Raw genomic sequence first — 25,213 nt, forward strand, 5'->3', positions numbered from 1 at the left:
AGTTCTGTACATATTTTCCATCTCTCTAGAAGGGCTTTTATTTTTGGTACATGTTGGTTGTGGTATTTATTACAATGTCATTATACCTGTAGATGTGTGTGTGCCCACACACTTGAGAATGCTTTTCTCTTCAACATTAGCATAGATGAGGTGATGGAAGTTGCTCATTGTAATGGCTGCATAATATTCCACAGGAAGATTTACCACACTTCATTTAGCTATTTCCTTGTCATTGTCAGGTTTTTTCTAAGTTTTGTTCCCCCCCTCCCACTATAAATGGTGCTAAGATAAATATTCTTGTGCAGTTTATATTGGTGTTTTTATTCCTGTGAAATAGAATAGGAAGAAAAGGATTACAAGGTTGAAGGGAATATGTCATTAAAATTTCATAGATATTATGATATATTCCTTTAGAAAGGCAGTAATAATTCATGTTTCCCAAAACACTGACAGATCACTGGTTTTCACGTTGTTCCTTGGGGATTTCCTTGGCGAGAAGAGTTGGGGTACGGATCACCCAGTTCACCAAGAGCAGCTCCTTTAATCTGTTTTACTATACATTGTTATAAGATTTGGGTTAGAAGAATGAGTTTCATTATTAAAATAAGTTTGAAGAATCATTGCTTTGTGTATTTAGATTTATTTCTTTTAGATTAACACCGACATTGAGATCACTTTTTGGATGCTTGTGTTTGCTCCCCATTTTTTTTTCTCCCCATTTCTTAGAATTGTCTCTCCCCATTCCTGTAGAATTGAAGCATATTTTAAATATTTTGAGTTGTACTTTGGATTGCATTGAGGGACTAAAAAAAGTAAATAAAACCTATTTCTCTGTTTATTTTAGGTATGTTGTAGGGTTATCCTTTATATCACTCACCAACCTACTGAGAGTTCAGTGAGGATTCAGGTGTCAGAAAAAGATTCACTTCCCCTGATCATGTTTTAAGTTTTGGTCTTAGTCAACATTAATCTTATTAACGTAAGATTGGTATTTCTGTATTTCTGTGTGATACTCATCTTACGTTCTTTGAGGATAGTTTGTTAGGCATTTATTGGTTATGTACCATAATTACAGTGTTCCTTATTTTGCTTTTCAAATAAAAACACAAAGTTAGGTTTGCTCTTGTGGCTGTTTCTTGTCATATAACCATTTAGCTAGGGTGTACTTCCAGTTCTGTCATTCAAGAGCTTTCTGATCCTGGGTAAATCCGTCAACTTATCTTGGCCTTGGTTTCTTCATTTGTTAAATAGGGATGGTAATGATAGTTGGTTATGATTTTTCAAAAACATCTTTCAGTAAATTCAGTGGCAGGTTTTATAGGCTTTTAATGGGTTTTGTGATGAAGGAGGAAAAGAAATCAAAGTGCAGCCTATTGAAATCAAATATGTAGGTGCTAGGACAAATGTGACTCAAACCTAGAGCTTTCACATGTTATTTAAGCCATTTAAAAAATATGTGTGTGTATATGTGTGTGTGTATATATATCTTTATATATAGATATAGATAGATATATATTCATATTTTTTGATTAAATTTTTTTAAAGATTTTATTTATTCATGAGAGGCACAGAGAGGCAGAGATACAGGCAGAGGGAGAAGCAAGCTCCTGTGGGGAGGCTGATGTGGGACTCGAGCCCAGGCCCCCCGGATCACGACCTGAGCCGAAGGCAGATGCTCAACTACTGATCCACACAGGGGTCCCAGATTTTGTATTTTTTGTTGATTCAGTCTTGGAAGTGGGTATGTTTCTAGGAATTTGTGCATTGATACAATCTTACAATCTTACAATCTTGGGTTAGTTAGTAACCCAATTAAAACATTAAAACATTCTTTAACTTTATTTTTTGAGGCATTAGCTTTTATTATTTATTTATTTATTTATTTATTTATTTATTTAGATTTATTTATTTATTTATTCATGAGAGACACACAGAGAGAGAGAGAGGGGCAGAGACATAGGCAGAGGGAGAAGCAGGCTCCATGCAGGGAACCAGATGCGGGACTCCATCCCAGGTCTCCAGGATCAGGCCCTGGGTTGAAGATGGAGCTAAACCACTGAGCCAGCTGGGCTGCCCCAGAATCATTAGCCTTTTAGATATTCTAATTTCTGCATCATTAGCCTTTTAGATATTCTAATTTATGCACCTTCTCTCTAGAAACACATTTTTCACACTTGCAGACTTTATGTACTTGTTTAGATGACTACTTGGTTCATAGGCTTTTTAAAGTCCATTTTTATGGTTTTTCTCTGTGGCACTTCTGGAGCAGTGTTCTCATTCTAGAGTGTATTTTGCTCTGTGAGGGAATTTGGCAATACCTGGAGACAGTTTAGGTTTTGTGTAAAACTGGTGTTCATGTGTGTGTGTGGTACTGGTGTCAGGTGGGCCAAGTCCAGGGATGCTGCTATCTTAGAATGCAAAGGAACACTCAGATGCTCACCCACATTAAAGAATTCTGAGCAAAAACATCAGCCAATGATGTTTGGATTGAGAAGCCCTGATCTGGAAGAAGAGATGAATTGGATTTCTCTTTTAAAATTTTAAAAATTCTTCATAATCCTTGAATTCTAACTGGGTTTCATTGCTGACAGTTGGGTAGTATATTATTGTTCATCTTTGGACCTCACTCTGGCTTGAATATTCTGCTGTTGGTTTTTGTCTGATTTATTCTCTTACTCTGTTCCAGGTTTCTGCTCAAATGTCACTTCATCCAAATGTCTCTTTGCAATCTAAAACAGCTCCTTTCGCCACTTACCCTTAATTTTCTTAACATTTTACATTACCTAACAAAAATACATATACTTGTCTTCTCACACCAACCTTTAAATCCCACGAAAGCAAGAATCTTTGTCTTAACTGCCGTATCCCCTATAGCTCAAAACAGTGCTGGGGTATAATAGATGCTCAAATTTAATTAATTAAAAACGTGAATGGCATGAGTTTATATCATGGCAAGTTGGTGTTCCTTATTTTGGTAAAGCCTATATTTTAGAGATCAGATGTGCAGATGGTAAGGTTGAAACCTTTTGTGAAAATTAAGGGCTCTTATCTAAGTCCTCACCTGGATGTAGCATAAGCTGAGTGTATCTGAGGGTTAAGCAAGGATCAAAAAGAAATAGTTCTTTGAGTGCTTTAGAATATGAATCAAGTATTTGAGGTTGTATTCTTTACTGTTCTTCAAACTTGTTTGACCATGGGAAATATCTGAGACAGTCCTTAAAAATGGGGAATCTGAAGTCTCTCCCCATACCTGCTGAATCAGAATTTATAGAGGAGAACCCAGGACATCTTTATTAAAAATAAACAGGAAAAGGATAGTTTTTAACAGATGACACTGGAAGAACTGTATTTCTACATGCAAAAGAGTGAAGGTTGGATCCATATCTCAAACAATATACATAAATTAGTTCAAAGTGGATCAAGAGCCTAAAGAGCTAATGCCATAAGCTTTTAGAATAACACACAGTGGTAAAATTTCATGACCGTGGATTTGGCAATAAATTCTTAGCTATGATACCATCAGCAAGAGCCATAAAAGAAAAGGAATAAGTTTGCCCTCATAGAAATTAAAAACTTGTGCATTAAAAGACATTGTTAAGAAAGGGAAAAGACATCCTACAGAATGGGAGAAAATATTTGTAAATGATATATCAGATAAGGATTTAATGTTTAGACTGTATAAAGAATGCCTGTAACTCAGCAGCACAAAGACCACTTAAAAATTGGCAAAGGACTCAAATAGACATTTTTCCACAAGAATTCATAAAATCCTAAGTATATACTGAAAAGAATTGAAAGTGGGGTGTTGCAGAGATACTTGTACATGTTTTACAGCAGTATTGATAAAAGCTGTAAGTGGAAACAACCTAAATGGAAACAATCCATCAACAGATGAATGAATAAATAAAGTGGTATATATGTACAATAGAATGTTATCAGTCATAAAAAGAATGAAGTTTTGATACTTCATATAGCAAAGATGTATCTTGGAAGTATTCTGAATGAAATAAGCAAGATACAAATGGATCAATACTGTATGATTACATTTATATGAGATACTTGAAGAAGCAAATTGATAGAGACAGAAAGTAGATTAGAGATTACCAGGGGCTGGGGAGAGGAGAGAATGGGGGGTTATTACTTAATGGTTATAAGAGTTTCGTTTGGGGTGATGAAGAGTTTCAGAAATAGATAGTGGTGATGGTTGTACAACATTGTGAGTATAAACAGTGTCACCGAATTGTATGTTAGCAATGGCAAATTTCATTTTATATATATCTTACCACAATAAATTAATGTATACCAAAAGCTGTTGAATTCTATACTTTAAAGAGTAAATTGTTTGTTATATGAATTATATATCAATAAACCTACTTAAGAAAACAAAAACAGGCATTTATGTTTGGGCAACAAAGCCAAAGAACAAAATTGGGTTGATTTTAGTCAGGAAGAATATATGGTAGATGTTGGCAATTATCTATTGCAAACGTAGAGAAAACTTTGTAATTCCCTCATGGATTGAGCAGTAGTTTCCTAGTCAGGGTGATGCAGCTACAAAATATACCTCAGTAGGTAAAGAAATTATCGGATATAATGCAATTGAGAATAACCGAAAAAAGTTAAATCAAGGAGACTAGATTAAAGCACTTGTGCATACCTTCAAAATTTATATATTAAGGAATATCTTCAAATATTTATGTACTGTGTTGACTTTGATATGTTTTCCCATTTATAGGGAAATTTCCTGGGAACTTTATTGAATGAAAATTTTTGGTGGATTTGATACTGAAATTTATCTTCCAGTCATTCTCCCAATTTAGTAATTATATTTCCATCTATAAGGTACATAAATTATTTTTAAAAATTTTATTGTGGTAAGAACAGTTAATATAATAAAAAACAGGAGAGAAGTATGATTTAGTGGGAGAAAAAAAGATTAAGCCAGCAGTAAGAAAGCTCTACCCATGAATGGAAAATATCCTGACCTTTTCTCAGACCATATCAGGTATGGCCATTTATTTATCTCCTTGGGATCCCTGTTACTTCCCCTAACTCTCCCCTCACTCAGGGAATTGAAAAGAAAACTGTTCAGAGAGCTGCTGTGTTCAGTTACAAGGTGCATGGTAAGTAACTCAGACTTGTACTTTTATTTTTTGTGATCTATACTTTAAAAATCCAGTACATTTTATGTAATACTACGTTGTAGGTCTTTAAGACCGCAATAAAATGGACATAAATGTACCCTTTGAATTGATACTTAAGGACTAGATCATATTGTATGTAAAATAAAGTGGAGTTATTAATCACACCTAATTAAAAGTTTAATAAAGTATTTATAGTGACCAACATTTAATAAACAACTTCAGCTTAAAGGTCAGTATTATAAACTTAAACATTTTAAGTTCTCTTTACAAGGAAAGAAAATTCGTAACTTGTTCACTAGACTTATTTTGGTGATAATTTCACAGTATATACATATACTAAATCATTGTTGTACTCCTGAAACTAGTATAATGTTGTGTGTCCAGTTTATCCCTGTAGAAGTTTAAAAAAACTTAAAATGTGGGACCGTATGTTGTGTTTGAAGTTTCATTGGATCTAGATGTTTGACAGAAATATTGTTTAGATTTATAGTGTTTTGAAGAAAAATACATTCTATAACATCTTATAAAAGGTGATCTGTAGATGCAGCAAAAAACCCCAAAAAAACAAAACAAAACAAAAAAACAAAAAAGGCTAAAAATCCTGATGCAAAATTGCCTTTGTGTTGTGCAAGCAGAAGATTTAATAGTGTCAAGAATCCCTAAATCTGTGTTCAGCTCTCTAGTACAGCTTCAAGTGCAGATAAAATATCTGAGGCTGTCTTCCTTTTGTTTAACAAAAAATTGAAGGCTATTATTAATTTTTTTAAAGATATTTTTATTTTATCTATCTATCTATCTATCTATCTATCTATCTATCTATCTATCTACCTACCTACCTACCTACCTACCTACCTACCTACGATAGTCACACACACACAGAGAGGGAGAGAGAGGCAGAGACAGGCAGAGGGAGAAGCAGGTTCCATGCACCGGGAGCCCGATGTGGGACTCGATCCCGGGTCTCCAGGATCGCGCCCTGGGCCAAAGGCAGGCGCCAAACCGCTGCGCCACCCAGGGATCCCGGCTATTATTAATTTTGCTGAATTTTTTTCTGTTAGAAGTACAGTACTGTCTCCAAGGGCCTTGCATCTTAAAGGAGAAAGCCTGAACTCTAGTAATCAAGGCTGAAAATTATGATCCTGGGAACAAATAGCAGTGAAGACTATGCTTGGATGATATTTGGATTGTTGTTTTACTAATAATTCTGCTTTATCCATTATTTTGAAGGGTGTGATTTTACAGAATGTGAGATTTTTCTAAAAAGGCACATATAAAAGATACCTGTACTTGGGGTTTTGTTTTGTTTTAGAGCTAGCGTATTTCTGTGCTTCTCATTGCTCAGTGTTTCCTCTGCTTTGAATCCTAGAATCCACACCTCGCCATTTTGTCTTCCACAGAAGTAGTGATAATTTTCTCTACCATCTGATGGAATGAATTGTTTTGTGTTTTCTTTAAAATACCCATTGTATGTATATAAGTCAATGATTTTTAGTAAGTTTAGAGTATATAACCATTGTTGTCCAAAGATTATTGGTGTCCATTTGTGTGAACAACTTCCTCATCCTCAATCCCTGCTGACAACTCATCTATTTGCTTTTTATGGATGCTTCATGTAAATGTAATCTATGCAGTATGTAGTTTTTGTGTCTGATGTATCTTATTTGGAGAATGTTTTTGAGGTTCATCAATGTTGTATCATATAGCTGTACTTTGTTCCTTTCTATTCCTAGTTTTTCCATTGTGTGGATATACCACATTTTGTTTATCCATTCATCAATAGATATTTGGGTTAAGTTTTTGGCTATTAAGATGCATTGTTACTTAACTTTTCATATAAAAATCCTCATGGAACCTTTTTTAAGTGCAGGTGTTTGGGCCTGAGTATTAGGGAATTCAGTTGTGCTCCAAAGATTGGGAACCATTTGGTTAAGGGAATTGGCTTTGGGAATCAGGTATGGATTAGTTCCAGTATAATTGCTGGATAACTTCGGCACAGTTAATTTCTTTGATCCTCAGTTTCCTCATTTATAAAATGTGTTTAATTATGTAGTTCATTTCATAATTAGGAATATTTGTTGAGCTCTTGCTTTTTTGTCCATCATTGTATTATGCACTTAGGTATACAGCAGTGAACAGAATTGGATTCTTGTTCCATATAGTTCATAAAAGTTCAAAAGGAGATACAGACATTAAAGGATGAACACCTATAATTATGATAAATTCTTTGAAGGAAAAGTACAGGAGTGATGTTGAGAGCATGTAATAGAGATTTAATTTAGTTTGGGTAGACTCAGGAAAGCATACCTGAGGATTGACATGTGAGACTGAAAAATCAGTGTTAGCCAGGCATGAGGAGAAGGGATGACAGGAGGAAAAAGTTTTTGAAGAGAAAGAATATTACAGACTGAGACAGATGGATCTTGATTTGGAGCCTTTAAAAAATAGAGGTGTGACAGGAGTATAGTGATTAAAGTGGTCAGGATAGTATATTTAGAACTTAACTCTAAGGGCACTAGAAACCTCTTTTAAGAATTTTAAGTAAGGCAGTGATATGAAGACGTTAGTGTACCTTAGATCATTCTGGCTGCTATATGAAGAATGAATGGAGGTGGCTTAGATAAGGTTGTGGTGAAATGATGGCCAAATGAAGGTAGGTTTAATTTATATTTAGCAGGTAGCATTTACAGGACTTGGTTACTTTTAAATGTTGAAGGGGCCACTCCCCCAGTTTTCTGGGAGGAACAATTTGGATACCCTATTGTACCATATACAGAGAGAAGATAGGAGAAAGAAGGTTATTTTGGAGGGGGAAGAAGTTGGGAGATAGTTTGTTGTTTAGTTTTGGGGATTTTAAGTTCAGCATGCCTTTCTCAGTAAACCAAGTGGAAATGTTAACTAGTTGTGTAGATGGACTAGTGTTCATAAGAGATCTATTGGTAGGGTATGTGTTACTTTAAAGTCTTTAAAGTGTAGGTTTGTGTGTGTGTGTGTGTGTGTGTGTGTGTGTGTGTAGGTTTTAAAAAAACTTAAGGCAAAACTCTGGAGAAAAAATATAGATTAAAAAGTGAATAAAGGTGGCTGGGTTGCTCAGTTGGTTAAGTACCCGATTGTTGATCTCAGCTCAGGTCTTGATTTCAGGATTGTCAGTTCAAGCCCTGCATTGAGCTCATGCTGGGCATGGAGCCTACTTAATAAAAAAAGTGAATAAAAGGGTTGGAATTGAGTTTTCATGAATTACTAATATTTAGAGACTGGGTAGAGAAGGAAACAACAAAGACCAGAGTGACCAGTAAGGTGGGAGGAAAATCAGGAAGAGGTAAAGTGGAATAGAAACCAAAGGAAAACAATGTTTCAAGGGAGGAGGATTCCATCAACTGGGTTTCATACTGCTGAGTAATTAAGTAAGGATTAGAAAAGTGTTCATTTGATTCAACAACGTGGAAGTCGATGACTTTTGGTTAGCTTTCATTGCATGATGACTCACCCCAAAACATAACAGCTTAAAACAACCACCATTTATGTGGCTCCTGATTCTGCAGGTTGATAATTGAGTTTGGTTTAGCTGGGCAGTAGCTGGACAGTTCTACTCATCTGGGTCAGCTTTAGTGACCTCTTACCTGGGCTTCCTCATGAATCTACATGGTGATCACCTGCTAGTTTGCCTGGGTCTGACTTGCTCATCATGATCATGACAAGAAAAATGGGGACTCTGATTTTCCAGTGGGATAATTTCTGGGCTTGTGCACATGTTCAGTAGAGTTCCAAGAGCAGCAAGTCAGTAACCTCAAAGGCAGAAACACTTACTAAGCTTGCCAGATGCCCTGTTGGATCAAGTCATAAGATCATTTCAGATTCAAGGATGGGAAAAACACTCCTTTTGATTGGAGGAGCAACAAAGTCACATTGCAAGGGTGTAGATAATAGAGAAGGGAAAAATCTGTTACTGTTTTTGAAGTCCACTATAATAATTATGGCAAAAGCATTATTGGCGGGTGATGGAAAAAGGATTGTTATAGTGTGAAAAGTAAATGGAAACTGAAGATGTGAAGGTAGAAAATACACTTTTTGAGAAGGTTGGCTGTGAGGATAATTTGAGAGAAGACTGGTCTAAGCAAGTGTGCTATAGTATTCCTTCCATTCAAGAACAGTATATTGGGTGCTAGAGAAGGGATCTACTAGACACTGAAGATGCTGATGCAGAGGGAAGGCGAGACAACTAGTGAAGTGAGTCTTTGATACATCTGTAGATGATGAGATTTTGTGTACCTGTGAAGGGATTAGTTTTTTATATAAGACTAACATATTTTATAATAACAGGAGGGAATGAGAGTTGCTATAAATGTACTAGGTGGGCCAGTAGATTAGTGATGGGAGACTGAGGGAAATTCCTGTTTGTTAGAGCTTCTATTTTCTCAATTGCAATTGAGGCAAATTTATTAAGAATGGGGGGTTGTGCAAGAATGTGTGCATGAGGTTTGATATGCATAGAGGAATACATAATTTTATCCCCCCACTGAATGGGACATTCATCTGATAACTGACTAGAGAAGTACCAGTCATTCAATAAATGAGAGATACTATCATTATAAATGTAAAAAATACTGTTTAAAGAGATTTAACAGTACTTTCTGTACCGTTAGTTAGAAACTGGTGCTAGTTGAGATGTTCTACGGCCTGGGGCTCTTTCTCTGTTTGAACCAGTTAAGTTTAACTTTACTCCCTTCTGTAAGATTGATGGTCCTAAAAGGACCTAGGCAAGAAATACATTTAACCTTTTATAAATAGACATTGCCAAAAATATGAACAGAATGAATTTGCTTTCTAAAAGGACTTCCTAAACCATTGAAAATTATTTTGTTTTACCAGAACTCAGAAAGGTAACTATTAAATACACTTAATTCGAGTTAAAACAGATGAATTCAAATTGCATGGTGGCTTAGTGGTGACACTGTATATGGAAAACAGCTTTTTGTTGAATAGATGGAAAATATGTAAACGTGGCCTTAAGGTTATATACTTAGGGAAAATTAACATAATTTATTTAGTCTTTTATTCTCTTAGGAAATACTTACAACAGCTTTTTAATTGTCTCTGGCCTAAGATAAGCCTGACTTATTCTCCCTAATGACTGTGTACTGGAAGGGTTGTCTTTATGGAGGGCACCATCTGCTGGTTATAAGAGGTACGTGTTGTGGGAAGACTGCCTTTTGCAGTTACCAGGCTCTTCACAAATCTTTCATTCTAATTCCATCTTTATCTGTGTCAAATCCCAGGAGGAAAAATATTTTTTTAATAAACATGGCCAAGTAGAGATTCTAGTAGTAGTTTGATTTGATATGTGACCCTGAGCGTGTTACATACGGGATTTTTAAGAAAAATCATCATGAAAATGACAGATGCCTGTCTTTATCTCTTCTTGGATCGATTAAAAAATGATTATTCCTATTGCTCTTACCCTTGCTCTTCTTTTCCATTCACTGAAAGGATCTTAAATATTTTTACTTCAGTCTTATTTCAACTTAACATTTATTTACATCTGATAATATCAGAATGAAGAATGCTGATTTCATTGATTTTTTTTTTTCTTCCTAGCACATCAGTATGATTTTTAAAAAATACTGATACATTTCCTTTAATTAACGATCGTTTTTATTTGAATTTATTCAGAGATTGTACAAGCTATTTACTATTAGAAAATTTTCTTGTATTTTACTTATTGATCATACTGGACATAAAAATGTAAATATAATACATAGTGCATACAGTAAAATTAACTGCTGTCTGAAAGTATTTGTTTCACACTACCCTTTGAAAGGGAAATTCTGGATTATGGTTTTAGTATAAATTGGTGAAACTAAAAATGAATATATTTTAAATAGAGAATAGAATTAGTACTTTGTTCTATAGTGTATGTAGTATATAAAATGGATTCTGACATTAGTCAGTTTTATATAAATTATTTTTTAAAGTATAGTTATTTTCTCACTTTTAGTGTATCTACCCTACCTTAAATGTGAATAATTGAAATTCCACAGAGCTGCAATAAATTATGTCAGATAATTTCTTTGATAGTCTGTTAAACCGAAGAAGAGCAGCTATATATCACTCTTATTTTTCATTTCTGATAGCAATTGAAGATCCTATTTATTTCCTAGACCTTCCCTTCTTCCTTAGCATTGCTCCTTTTCTCTCTTTCTCCTTTATACCTTTTTTTCCTCTTATGTTGCAGTTTGGTGTTTATTCCTATTATTCTCTAGAAACTTCCTTCTTAAAAGTCACCTTGCCAAGTCTAAGGGAGTATTCGCTGAGGTCATTTTGTATGTTTCAGCAGTGCATATTTCTGAAATAATGAGCACAGTATGCCTGCCACCCCTTTGCCTTCAAACATTTTTTTCTAGGTTTTTTAAAACATTTTTCTACCTTTTTGACTCTCTTCCGTTTTTCTTCCTATCCCCCTCCATGTATCAGTATAGATATTTCCTGCAAATTCAGTCTTGGTGTCTCAGCTAATCCTATACATTTTCTTAATTGATTTTGTAAACCCATAAAGCATGAGCTGTGCAGGGTCCTAAAATATTTCTGGCCTTGATTTTATTTATTTTTTTCTAAAACTTCAGATCTACATTTATAGTTGCCTTCTAGATGAGATTTTTTTCCCCCAAGACTTGATCTCTTTCTCTGTTTTTTCCCTGTGTCCCATTATGATGAGGGTAGAGATTTTATATATTTGCTTGTTACTGCATTCCTAGTGGTTAGCATAGTAGATTATACCAAGTAAATTCTCAGTAAATATTTAAGTAATTGACTTTCAAGGAACAAAGGCTTTGAATCTTGTAATCACCTTTTACTTCTCTTTTTTTTTCTGATTTTTTTCTTAAAATCATTCATAAATCTTCAAATCTATTTTCTTGTTTTCCCATGATTGCCTGCAGTTGGCTCCTTCTCATCTGGGATTTTTGTAAGTTTCCTGCCTGGTTTTACTATACTTGATTTCTCCTCTATTTGTTTTGTAATGCCTGTTTTAGCCACCATTTCAGAATAGTTCTGGTCATTCATTCAGCAAGGATTTCCAGAGTAAGCTCTGGAATGGATGCTAGCCTAAAAATGATATACTATCCTTGGCTTATAGAGCTAACAGCCTAGTAAGAGAAACAGACATAGAATAAGACGTTTACTAAATATATGATAAATGCTAATTATGATATATTCAGAGTTTTTCTAGCTGTAGGGAAGGAACCTTGCTCTACTTGGAGAAGTGAGGGTGAGTTTAAACATAGACTTATAGACTTGAGACTTTAAGGTACATGGAGTTTGCTTGGTAGACAAGGGACAGTAAATATGTCCTATTCTGAAGACAGCTTGTATATGTTCACAGAGGTATTTCATATCTACTTCTAGTACTTTTATTTATAAAAGCTGAAGTGCATACTGAGTAAACCTGCCCCTTTGTTGGCTCTTATCTTTTCCTCCTTAACACCCTTTACTTCCTTCCACCTTTTCCTTCAATCACACTTCTAGATCCTAAGTAACAAATTCTGAACTTTCTTCTCTTGATTTGTAACATATTTTGAACTGTTTTCTCTGTCCTTTTTTGTTCTATATATTATCACTTCACTCCCATTCACTTATAGAAGTGGGGTTTCTTTCAGCTTATATTTTCCAAGCTTGTTATTTCTGTTAGGATAATTTTAGAATTTATTGTGATTTAATTACTTAGGGGGATTTTTAAAAATAGATTTGAGATCCATCTTAATTTTGCCCTATAGTCACTGCTAAAGAGTTATGCAAGTAACAGGCACTTGACAATTTTTTTTTTTTATTCTAAAAGTTTTTATATTTTAGGTCACTAATTTACCTGGAATTCATTTTGTGTAAGGTATGAGATAAAGGTATGATGTCATTTTTTTTCTATAGAGGTATTAAAGTGTCTCAGAACTTGAAAAAATTAAAAAAAATTTTAACTTTATTGAACTTTACATATAACATTATTAAAAGTTAACTATTTCAAGTGTACCAAATCAGTGATTTTTTTAGGCAAATTTACTGAGATGTGTACTCATCACTGTAGTTCAGATTTAGAACATTTTCATCAGTAAGATCCCTTAGACTAGTTTACAGTTAATCTCTGAATGGATTCTCTTTAGTTTTTTTCTCTTGACCTCTTTGCAGAGTCTAGTACTGTTGACCACTCCCTGTCTTGAAAATTGGTGTACCCCCTACTTTCTGATCCAGATAACCTGGATCTTCTCCATACCTCTTTGATCATTTTCAAATTTCTTTGCAACATCTTTTTTGCCTGCCTGTTCCTTAAAAAATGGGTCTTCTTTTACCTCTCCTCACTTTACGAGATTTTACTGAATGCTCTCATCTGTGCCCCTGGTTTTAACTATTACCGAGGATTCCCAAATCTGTCTCAAGCTCAGATACCTTTTGGAAATCTAAGTGCCCAACTGGCCACTGCCATCATCGTTGTCATTTTTTCTCTTCCCGCCTTGCCCTCCTCTTTTTTTCCAGCAGGTGGGGCAAAGCATTTTCCTTCCCAAAGGGTGTTTGAAAATCTTTTCTTTTTTTAAAATAGATTTATTGAACTGTAACTGATAAAGAGAAAAAAAAACTGCATACATACTATATACAACACCTGTGATGCTATAACATACAGGCATCATTTCCAGGAAGCATAGCTTTATTTCCAAAAGTTTCCTTCTGTCCTTTTGCTTTTTTTTTTCCTTTTTGTAAGAACACTTAACATGAAATCTACACTCTTACATTCTTAAATGCACAATACTGTATTAACTGTAGGTGCTTTGTCGTATAGAACATTTCCAGAACCTAATCATATTGTATAACTATAACTTTATGCCCATTGAATAACAACTCTCCATTTTCTACTCTCATTTTCTGGCAGCCACTGTTCTGCTTCTATAAGTTTGACTATTTTAGATAACTCCTATAAATGGAATCATGCAAATCATGTATTTGCCCTTGTGTGACTGACATTTCACTCAGCATAATGTCTTCCAGGTCCATCCAAGTTACTGCAAATGGTAGGATATTCTTTTTTAACCCGGAATAATGTTCTATTGTATGTATAAGCCACTTTTTCTTTATCCATTCATCTATTGATGATGTGGGTTCTTTCCACATCTTGGTATTATGAATAATACTGTAGTGAAAATGAGTGTGCAAGTACCTCTTAAAGTTACAGATTTCCTTTTTTTTTTGTTGTTTTTTTGTTTTTTTGGATATATACCCAGGATCAGGATTACTGGATTATATGATAGTTCTATATTTATTTTTTTGAGGAACCTCCATACTGCTTTCCATAGTGGCTGTATCATTTTACATTCCCACCAACAGTGTACAAGAATTCTTTATTCTTCACATCTTTGTCAACATTTGTTTGCTTTTGTTTTTTTGATAATGGCCATTCTAATAGGAGTGAAGTGATACCTTGTTCTGATTTGCATTTCTCAATGGTGAACATGGAAAGTTGCCTTCTAAGATCAAGAACAAGACAAGGATGCCCACTCTTGCCACTTTATTGACCATGGTACTGGAAGTTAGACAATTAGAGCAATTAGACAATAAAGTAAAGGCAAGAAATAAAAGGAATCCAAAATGGAAAGGAAGTATAATTTCCTGTTCACAGATCACATGATCTTTATGTAGAAAACACTCTTAAAGACTCTACAAAAATTTTTTTAGAATACTCTATTAAAGTTGCAGGATACACAATCAGCATGCCAAAATCAGTTACATATTTAAATATACCAATGAACTATCTGAAAAGGAGATTACTAAAAGGATTCCATCATAATAGTATCAAAAAGAAAAAAAGTTACTTACCAAGTATTTACAATACTTTACCAAGGCCTGTATACTGAAAACTGCAATACCTTGATGAAAGAAATAAGACACAAATAGATGGAAAGATATCCAATGTTCATGGATTGGAAGACTTAATATTGTTAAAATATTAGACAGTATTTGGAACTTTTTATTTTGTTCTCTCTGATCTTTTTTTACTGATGTGCCCTGCCACTGTTTTCACATATTAAATTTTACATATAACACTCATGAAGGGTATGTTTCTAGGCTAATATTTCCCATTGATTTTTTTTTCTTTTTTTGCATCAGTACTACATGTCTAAATTACTTTAGCTTTATAATGGGTTTTAATATTTGAGAACAAACCCATTTACAGTTTTTTTCTTCAAGTATCTTGTTATTTTTGCCCTTTTACACTTAATATAAAGTTTTAGAAAAATTTGCCATGTTTCTTTTAAAAATCAAAACCTGGGCTTAATTGAGATTTATTCACTGGGAAGGTCTGCTATCTTTGTAGTATTTGAAACCAATATAGTCCACGATATGTCTTGATTTATTTAAGTTTTAATTTTTATCTGTAAAGCTTTGTGATTTTTTCTGTAAAAGTACATCTTTTGTTTAACTTGTAGATACTTTATTATCTTCTATGTAAATTATATTTTTAAATTTATTTGCTATCCATAGGAGTACATTGATTGGTTTCCTTTTAAACCTTTTTATTTTGAAATAATTGTAGATATAAAGTTGTAAAATTAGTACATAGAATTCTGTGAACTCTTCACTCATTTTTTGCCAGTAGTGTCATATTATGTAACTTTTAGTACAATAACAAATCAAAGTTGACATTGGTATAATATTGTTAATTAGATTACTGATTTTACTCTGTTTTCTCAAGTTTCTGCACAATATTCTGTCTTTATGTAGTCTATCTTCTGTATAGTCTGATCCTGAGTATAGATTCATATCATTACTATCATAGTCAAGACACAGAATTATAACGGAATTCTGTAATGCTACTTGTTAGTCTCATCTCTGTACCCTGGTAACTATTCATCTGTTCTCCATATCTGTAGTTTTGTATTTTGAGAATGTTAAATTAATGAAACCATATACACATAATCTTTTGAGACTGGCTCTTTCAATAAGTATAATGACAATAAGTTATTGCATGTATCAATCAGTCCTTTTTATTGCTGAGTAGTAGTGCATTGTGTGGATCTATCAGAGTTTGTTTAACCATTCATTCATTGAAGGGCTTTGGATTGCTTCCAGTTTTGGCCTATATGAATAAAGCTCTTACAAATACTCTTGTACAGATTTGCATGAACACAAACTAATTTCTTGGGAAAAATTCCCAGGGGTGCAATGGCTGGTTTGTATGGTAAGTACATATTCAGTATTATGACAGACTGCCAGATGATTTTCAAATATGATTGTACTATTTTACATTTCTACCAGCAGTGTCTAGATTCAGTTTCTTCACATCCTTGCCTACAGTTGAAATTATTTCTGTTGTCTGTTTTAGCCAGTCTAATAGTATATAATGATATCTCATTGTGGCTTTGTCTTTCCCTAAAGATTAATGGTGTTGAATATTTTTTCGTATGCTTATTTGCCATTTGAATTTCCTTCAAATGTCTATGTTTTTTTGCCCATTTTGTAATTGGATTTAGTGTCTGCATAGTATTTTTTCCCATCCTTTTGCTTTCAGTGTCTCATATCCATACTTTTAAAAAAAAAAAAATTAAGCTCTTTATATTGAAATTTTAAGATCTTGTTTTTTTTTTAACCCGATCTTGTATATCATATATGTATAGTGTAAAGTATGTAGTATGTGCTAAGTGGTGTTGTAAGTGCTATATATGTTTACCTATAGTTTCCAATTTTTGCTTGGCTAATTTGTATTTTCATCCTATTCTTGAAAATTATATTCATTGGATGTAAACTTTAGCTTTGCAGTTATATATTTTTCCTCTTATTGGGGATGACATTTTCCTGTCTTTTGGCTTATATTATGCTGTTGAGAAACCACTTATTAGTTTAAATACTGTTCCTTCCAAGGTAATACAATTACTTTAAGGTTTTGTTTGTTTTCTACAGTTCTTCTTATTTTGAGTTTAATTCTGTTTGGCTTCTTGAATTTATAGATTGATATTTTATGCTGTTCAACTCAGAAGCCTTTGCTTTCATTTTTCTTTTGATACTCCCATGAGTCATAAGGTAAACTTTTCTTCTCTATGTTCTTATAATTTCTCTTGCACTTAACTAATTCTAATAGCTTTTTATTTTTTGCTAATAAGCTTGTCCATTGAGTTTTTAATTTTCAGTTTTTGTATTTTTCATTTTTAGAAATTCTGCTCTTTGTTCCGGTTTATTTATTCCTTGGGTTAGAGTTTTATTTCTTAAAAGCATTAAATATAGTAGTTTTGTAATCTGTTTGAGAATTGTAATATCTAAAGTCTTTGTGTGTCCTGTGTTGGTGCCTGGTATTTCTGCTGATTCTTGCTGATGGTATCATGTTTCCTTAGGTGTTTGATTATTTTTGACTTGGTAAAATTCATTGTCCTAGAAACCTCATGATTAGTATTCTTTGAGGGTAGAATTTTGCTTACTTTAGGTTCTTGGTGGTACTGCCAGCCAAGGGTCACTACATTCATGTGTTGAGGTTCTCTGGACAACTTAGGTAATGTGAACCATAGCAAATGTGCAGGACCATGGCAAAAACTAATTAGCTGTATCTATTATTATGTTGCTCTGCTTAGTGCCAAGGCAGCTTTCTCTGCTTTCCCCTGTGGCTGTTGATGGGATCATGGGCACATGTTGATTTCTGACTAATCTCTCGGTGTTACCTTTTTGGAGATGGGGTGATATTGCACATTGATGTCAGGAGGGTCTCTTATTTGATGTTCCATCTTGGTTGACAGGTTGAGATTCTGTCCCCTTTGCTTCATAAGACACCAAAACTGAACTCCAGATTTGTCAGGGTTTGCCAATGCCCTCAGGGCATAAATGAATATAATGCTCCAGTGCTCCATTTATGTCACTGGATTCCTCTTTTATTTGGGACAAGTAATTTGTGGTGCTTTAAAAAATGTTTATTTTGGATTTTTTTTTCTGTTATTTATACTTTTTGTAGTTGGAGAGTTAGTGCAGATAACCCAGTTTGCTACTAGTAAAAATGGAAGTGAAAATACAATAAATATAATTGAAAAAAATTGAGGAAATGCTTAATCAAATGCTTTTCACTAATAAGTGAACTACTATAAATTAGGAATTAGTTATAAATTATTTGGTGATGGGACAGGTTACTTTTCATGTTTAGTATTAATTTTGTTTTTGCCTGTTTTTTGGTTTGCATCTAATAGTTTTCTTGTTTTAGGGGTAAAAATATTTCCATCATGGCTCATTCAAAGACAAGAACCAATGATGGAAAAATTACTTATCCTCCTGGTGTCAAGGAAATCTCAGATAAAATATCTAAAGAGGAGATGGTGAGACGGTTAAAGGTGAGTAAAATTTGTGTTATGTTTTATAGGACATCTGTTTAGAGTGGAGGGGCTACCTGGGGAAATCATGTAGGGCTGTATTTTGTTAGGACACCTTAAAAAAGCAAATGGAAGCTAAAAATGGCAGGGAAAGGATCAAGGAGAGTGGAAGTAGGTAAAGACATGTAGGGTTTCCTTAGCTACTGTTAACGGAAGAGCAACTGGAAGGGTGAAGGTTAGATTTTTCTAGGGCCTCCTAAACTTGGATATAAAGAATAAATCTGTAGTACTCTTATTAAATTCATGGTTGTCTGTATAAAGTTGTCCTTTGCCCTATATGTCATCATTTTACAAAAAATAATTTCTTTAATTAAGAAAGGAAGTTTTAAGTCTCTGTACTGAGCATTAGGCTGTATTTAACTTACCTGTAAGTTATTTTGGCTGTAGGTTAAAGAGTTTTACTTTCGGCTTCTCTCTGCTTCTGACATGCAGCAGTGAAAAAAGATTGAAGGTGAATTTCCATAGATGAAGTGGTCACTGTATAGCTAGTCTCCTTATATGTGTTTGAACAATATTTTACCTTTTTTCAGAGCAGTGATGGTGCATGTGATTGTAAAATGGTTAAAAGAACAGAATGGCCAAGAAGAATGCTAAGCTGATTTATCAGCTAGTTGTTTGTTATTTTTGAGCATTTTTTTCCCTTCTGGATTGTATCTATCTAGACATTTATGTTGCTTGATATGTTACTATTTGTCTATATTTCAAGACTGGAAAACTTGCCTTATTTAATCATTGAAGACCCAGGAGCTTTGAAGGAAAGTACTCTTTTATAGCTCTTACTACATGGTTTATTTTTATTAGAAGAAGAGGACCTGAATACTCATCAATTTCACGTAAAGCATTAGTCTTACAACTTTGTGTATAAAGTATTAGAATGTCAGATACCAGATTTTATTTTTTTTTATTATTCAAAGGAAAAGACGTCTTTGAGCAGATTAAAATTAACAGTATGTGCTAGGAACTTACATATATTTTGTTAAAAATAGTGAAGCTACAAATCCTTTATATGTGACACTTTCCTTTTTCTCTGTATCTACATTCTTTTCACCTATTGATTTTTTTAAGAGAAGTGAATACATTTCTTCGGATTAGTTTATATTTCAGCAGTGATAGGTAAATATCTCTGTCGTTTGCTAAGAAACTAATGTTAGAAACTGTACCTATAAGTTGATTAACATTTACTGTCTTTTAGAGGTATTTTCTCAGTTATCTTCCTTAATAGATGACATATGCATGAGAAATTAAGTGGGGTTTTTTGTTTTGTTTTTTAAGAAATAATAACACCATTTGAATTGCAGACAGTTTTGAGAAATTTTCATTATCTAGCCCTTGAGTAAACTTTGTTGTTAGTTTTGGTGGAATGGTTTCCAATGTTCACATTTAGTGTTTGTAGTATGTTTTCATTATTTTTGGACATTTATGCTCAGCAGTGATCTAGTTAATATACTTTTTCTTCATTTATTTTCCTAATTTATACTTACCCACTATTTTTAGCAACCTTCTTAGAGAAATATAAAAAGATTTTAATGTAAGCTAACAGTAATTTTTGATATGTACAAGTATAGGTCTGAATTTTATAAATTAAAACAATTTGCTAATATGTAAGGTGTTATTGTTTATATAATTTGTAGAGTTTCCTATAACATTCTATTCAAAATATACTGAACCTTTTGTGAGTTTTTTCCTTGCCTTTTTTCATGATATGCATATGCCATCAAAGGATATATTTCAAAGTAATAAAATAAAAAAGTTAGTAGACTTGAACTTTGTATCCTTATACTAATTATAGTGCCAGACTGGAAGGATTAGTCTACTGTTGGTTCTGGCATCTGGCATAGTAGAACTGAGGATCTGCCCTGTGAGGAACACTGTTTCCCAGGAAGACACTGGAGAATTTATTACTCAGAAATCTAGCTCTATAGAAATAGAAATCTTTGTATTTTTCAAGGACCAAGTCATAAATATTGATGATGGCCAGCCCTACTTGTTGATTAGTATTTGCAGCACCATCTAGTGGATACCAAATGGTCACCTTTCCATTGGTGTTTTATTTAAATGTGTGTTCCAGTCAAGTTAGGCAGTTTAAAGTTCATTTGGGGCAAGAATAATATGGGCTGAGGGTTCATGATAATACTGAAATTAGAAAAAGCTCTTTTTAGAATTCAGATGGTACTGTTCCTCGGCATTTTTATTTCTGTCCTACTACTTTTATGTAAATGTTTTTGAAAAAAACCATTTCCTATAGGTTCTTTCTGTTTACTCCATACATACTATTGAGTCCTACTAATAAACTATCCATGTCATGTTCTCTTTTACCATGGCACAAGAAATATTTTGTTGGATGCTATTGTAGTTATTTGGAGGTAGCTTTTTAACTTTCAGGAATATATTTTCATCATCCTTTCTTAAACCTTTATTCTTTTTTATTTAACTGAATATACAAATCATGTATCTGGAGTGGTTTATGGCTTAGATGGAAAAATAAGCTTTTTCTTTTCCTAGTATTTTTCTTTAGAAGTATAATAAAAGGAGTAGGTATATTATAAAAAAGGGGGTGTTCTTTTTAAGAAGGAGTAAAAGTGAGACCAGAAACACCATGCAAGGCTAGTTCTAAACTTTTATCTTGTTAGCAGGTATGATGGGTACATGATAAGTATTTCAGTCTTTAAAGAAAAATTATTATTATTTCAAAGATTTTATTTATTTATTTATTTATTTATTTATTTATTTATTTATTTAATTTACTTACTTATTTATTTACTTATTTATTTATGAGAGACACAGAGAGAGGGGCGCAGAGACACAGGCAGAGAGAGCAGTAGGCTCCGTGTAGGGAGCCTGATGTGGGACTCGATCCCAGGTCTCCATGATCACATCCCGGGCTGCAGGTGACGCTAAACTGCTGTGCCACCGGGGCTGCCCAGAAAAATTATTTTTAATGTAGTTTCAGAAAGATCTCGTTCTCTCAGAGACTTTCAGAGGAAAAAGGAAACTAGTGTATATTATGTATATGGAAGTTAATCTTTGCAATTAATAGTTATTTCAGATGACTGTTTATTTGGATGAAGGATTTCATTATTTCATTATTTTGTTTTTGTATAGATGGTTGTGAAAACTTTCATGGATATGGACCAGGACTCTGAAGAAGAAAAGGAGCTTTATTTAAACCTAGCTTTACATCTTGCTTCAGATTTTTTTCTCAAGCATCCTGACAAAGATGTTCGCTTACTGGTAGCCTGCTGCCTTGCTGATATTTTCAGGATTTATGCTCCTGAAGCTCCTTATACATCCCCTGATAAACTAAAGGCAAGTACTGATTTAAAGAACTTCCAAGATTGACTGATACTCTCATTTATCTTTCTAACTAAAATGGGAGTTAAAGTATTTAGATAATTTCTTTGGATTGTTAAACAACAACTTCTTCTTTCTTCTCTCTTCTTTCTTCTTCTTTCTTCTTCCTTTTTTAAAGAACTCCCCCACCCTCCCATTTAGTATGTACTTTTGTAAAACAATTTTGAATCTTTAGGATAAGAAGGAGATTAGTACAGTGTATTCTATACTTCTTTGTTATTTTTAGTTTTCTTTCAGTAACACTTGGGGATACACTTCGTTTTCCCTTTTGAACGCCCATACTAAAGACCATGTTCATTATTTAAAACATAGTAGGTAGTATAAGTCTGAATTTATACTATATGAATTCTAATTAGTTTAATGGAAGGTGTGATGTGAATTATTTGGAAGAAAATACAGTGAACACAATTTTAATAAAAAGGTAGAAAAGACACCTACTGGGTTGAAGTAGTTCTAAGTAAAGTTATATGAATGGAAAATCTTTAAAAAAATGAAAAAAGGAGAATAGCTTGATTAATCCAACTGTTAAGAACATGTAAAATAACTAGAGCTGTGCAAAAAGATACTGAATAAAAGCAGGTTAGAAGCCTAGAAAAACCAATAGTAATAAAAGATAATTGTGGAAATTGAGTTAGAGAAGGAGATATTAATCTCCTTAATATTAATACCAGTGTGGAGAAAATTATGGGTAATTTAGTTTTACTTTATTTAACAAGTATTGATGTTAATTATGTGTCAGGAACTGGATTTACAGTGGTGAAAAAGGGTCATATCAGGATATGATCCCTAATAATTGGGAGTGAGAAACCTCACTTGAGCAAGTCTGCCAAAATTCTAGTGTGGAATACCCAAACTGGGCATGATTATTTTATATTTTGATTGGTAAAGAATCTCAGGATAGAGACAATATTTGTTATTTAAAGGTGGACTTGAACTGTTAAATTTGAGAATGGTCAGAGGTTTAAGTAGGTAACATGAGGTGGTATATGCAGCTGTGTACCAGGGTGCATATTGTGCTTTTTAATTATAAACCTCTAATTTGGAGATGGGCTGTGGGCTGTTCCTTACCAGTGTCTTATTGACATTCTTATGAAGAGGAAGGCCTAACTGAAGAGTGCCGCTACAGGTTTCTTCTACCTCTTGTGGATTTCTCAGTTTTCATAATCAGTGACCTATCTCAGGGCTTTGGAGTAGTGAAAAGCCCTCCCAAAAGAATAGTTACACATCTGTTCTATTTATAATAGGACAATTTATAAGAAGAATATTGAGGAACTGAGATTAAATTGGAGTCTTTTTGGATTATTCCATAGCTGAAAAATTTAAAGTATCTTACTTTGGTCAAATTTTTTGGTCTTCTTTAAATGCCTCTTTTCTTTTATTGGGGTGGTACTTAAAAATTATTCATTTCCAGGGTATTCTCTAAATATTTGTGGAGTAGTTTTCATTATTGATTAGTATAAAGTTTGTGTTTTTCTTTGTCTGCAGTAGCAGTCATAGAAAACTGACACTTTTGATCCTCATTTTCCAGTGTCAAAATTGTTATCATCAGAAAACCCTTTGTATATTCCTGTCTTCATATGTAGATCAGTGATCATTGGAGATGTTATAAATGGGTGACTGTTATTTGTCTCTGGGTAGTTATTATGGCACATGGTGTGTTTGGGTTTGTTTTTTTTGTCACATTTGGAGGATTTATTCACAGAAGATGTATTTTGTACAGTACTACTATCAAAGTAACCATTTTTGAAGGATGTACTTTTCATTGTATTTTTTTTTTTTTAAAGCTCAGCAATTAACTGTATGTTTTCTCTTTTAAAAATATTCTTGTTGGGGGCATCTGGGTGAATTGGTTGGTTAAGCTCGTCTGCCTTTGGCTCAGGTGATGATCCCAGCGTCTTGGGATGGAGCTCTGCATTGGACTCCATGCTCAGCAAGGAGTCCACTTCTTCCTCTGCACCCCACCCCCTCGTGCGCTCGCTCTCTCTCTCTCTCAATAAATACAACCCTTATTATTTTATTGATTGATTAGCATGATTCCTTTGCACAATTAGCTTTTATAATTTTACCCTTTTCCAAAATTTTTAAAACATCATCTCCATAAAAATTCCCCTAAATGGACATTGAATCTTTCTCTGTACAGGTACTAAAGGAAGACATAGTAAAAAATCAAAATCCAAGAGATGGAGATAGATTGAGAAATGGTGGGGAAAAAATAAGTAATTATAATGATTAGGTAGGAAGCTTGACAAGTTAATGTCTACAAGTCTTTTTAAAATTTCTTATTCTCTGTGATCCATTGTCTTTTCACCTGGTGATTTATTTTGGAATTTTAAGCTTCCTAAACTGTGTTTTTGATGGATAATTACCTTTATAGTGCTGTTCCAGCAAACCCTAATTAGCATTCATCACATTATTAGTATAAACTTTGTTAATACTGTGTAATACTAATGACATTATTAATGTAACTTTTATACTAATAATAAGATAAATTTTGATTTACTAGTTTTGGGGTCTGGTTTTTTAACCTGCTTTAAGGTAAAGTTTTTCATTTGCTAAAATCATGGTAAATTATTTACTATTTTTCTGTGAAGGGTGATAAGGTATTTAGTGTTTTCAAATAAGGTTTTATATGATTAGGTGCTTTTATTTTTTATTTATTATTTATTTTTAAAAAAGATTTTATTTATTCATGAGAGGGAGAGAGAGAGAGAGGGGGGCAGAGACACAGGCAGAGGGAGAAGCAGGCTCCATGCACGAAGCCCGACACGGGACTCGATCCCAGGTCTCTAGGATCAGGCCTTGGACCAAAGGTGGCGCTAAACCGCTGAACCACCCAGGCTGCCCCTGATTAGGTGCTTTTAAAAAGTTCCAGCCAAATACAGTTTTTCCTCCCGGTTCTTTACAATTTATCATGGTAGACACATGAGTGCTGAATTAGCTTTTGGAGGTTAGTGAATATTTTCATTTAGCATTCATAATCTAAATAATACTTTGTTTCTCTTTTTTGAAGGATATATTTATGTTTATAACAAGGCAGTTGAAGGGGCTAGAAGATACAAAGAGCCCACAATTCAATAGGTATTTTTACTTACTTGAGGTAAGCAGTATATCATGAAATGACTGACATTTTAAATTGGTTTTTATGTATGTATATTTTCACTAATTAAAGTGTTCACTTTTTTTTTAATTTTTTTTATTTTTAGAACATTGCTTGGGTCAAGTCGTATAACATTTGCTTTGAGTTGGAAGATAGCAATGAAATTTTTACGCAATTATACAGAACATTATTTTCAGTTATAAAGTAAGTTTATTTTACAAGGCATGTCATTTTTTTAAATATAAAGA

The 25,213-nt window shown here is 33.5% G+C and overlaps 1 protein-coding gene across 11 annotated transcripts in view; it reads left to right on the forward strand.

Moving 5' to 3' along the window:
- The window catches only part of PDS5B (PDS5 cohesin associated factor B), a 185,095-nt gene that overhangs the window by 48,192 nt on the left and 111,690 nt on the right, over positions 1–25,213 (forward strand). For 7 of the 11 annotated variants that reach the window (XM_025996773.2, XM_025996769.2, XM_025996770.2 and 4 more), the window contains exons 2-5: positions 18,352–18,478; positions 21,620–21,823; positions 24,879–24,965; positions 25,072–25,169. In XM_025996773.2, coding sequence (XP_025852558.1) covers positions 18,371–18,478; positions 21,620–21,823; positions 24,879–24,965; positions 25,072–25,169 — 497 coding nt within the window. In that variant the 5' untranslated portion in view covers positions 18,352–18,370. Of the gene's footprint in view, positions 1–17,124; positions 17,193–18,351; positions 18,479–21,619; positions 21,824–24,878; positions 24,966–25,071; positions 25,170–25,213 lie in introns of those variants that run through there. The other 4 variants (XM_072719950.1, XM_072719953.1, XM_072719952.1 and 1 more) reach the window with 1 other exon arrangement.

Source organism: Vulpes vulpes, chromosome 9, assembly GCF_048418805.1.
Source record: "Vulpes vulpes isolate BD-2025 chromosome 9, VulVul3, whole genome shotgun sequence".
In the NCBI taxonomy this organism is placed as follows: Eukaryota; Metazoa; Chordata; class Mammalia; order Carnivora; family Canidae; genus Vulpes; species Vulpes vulpes.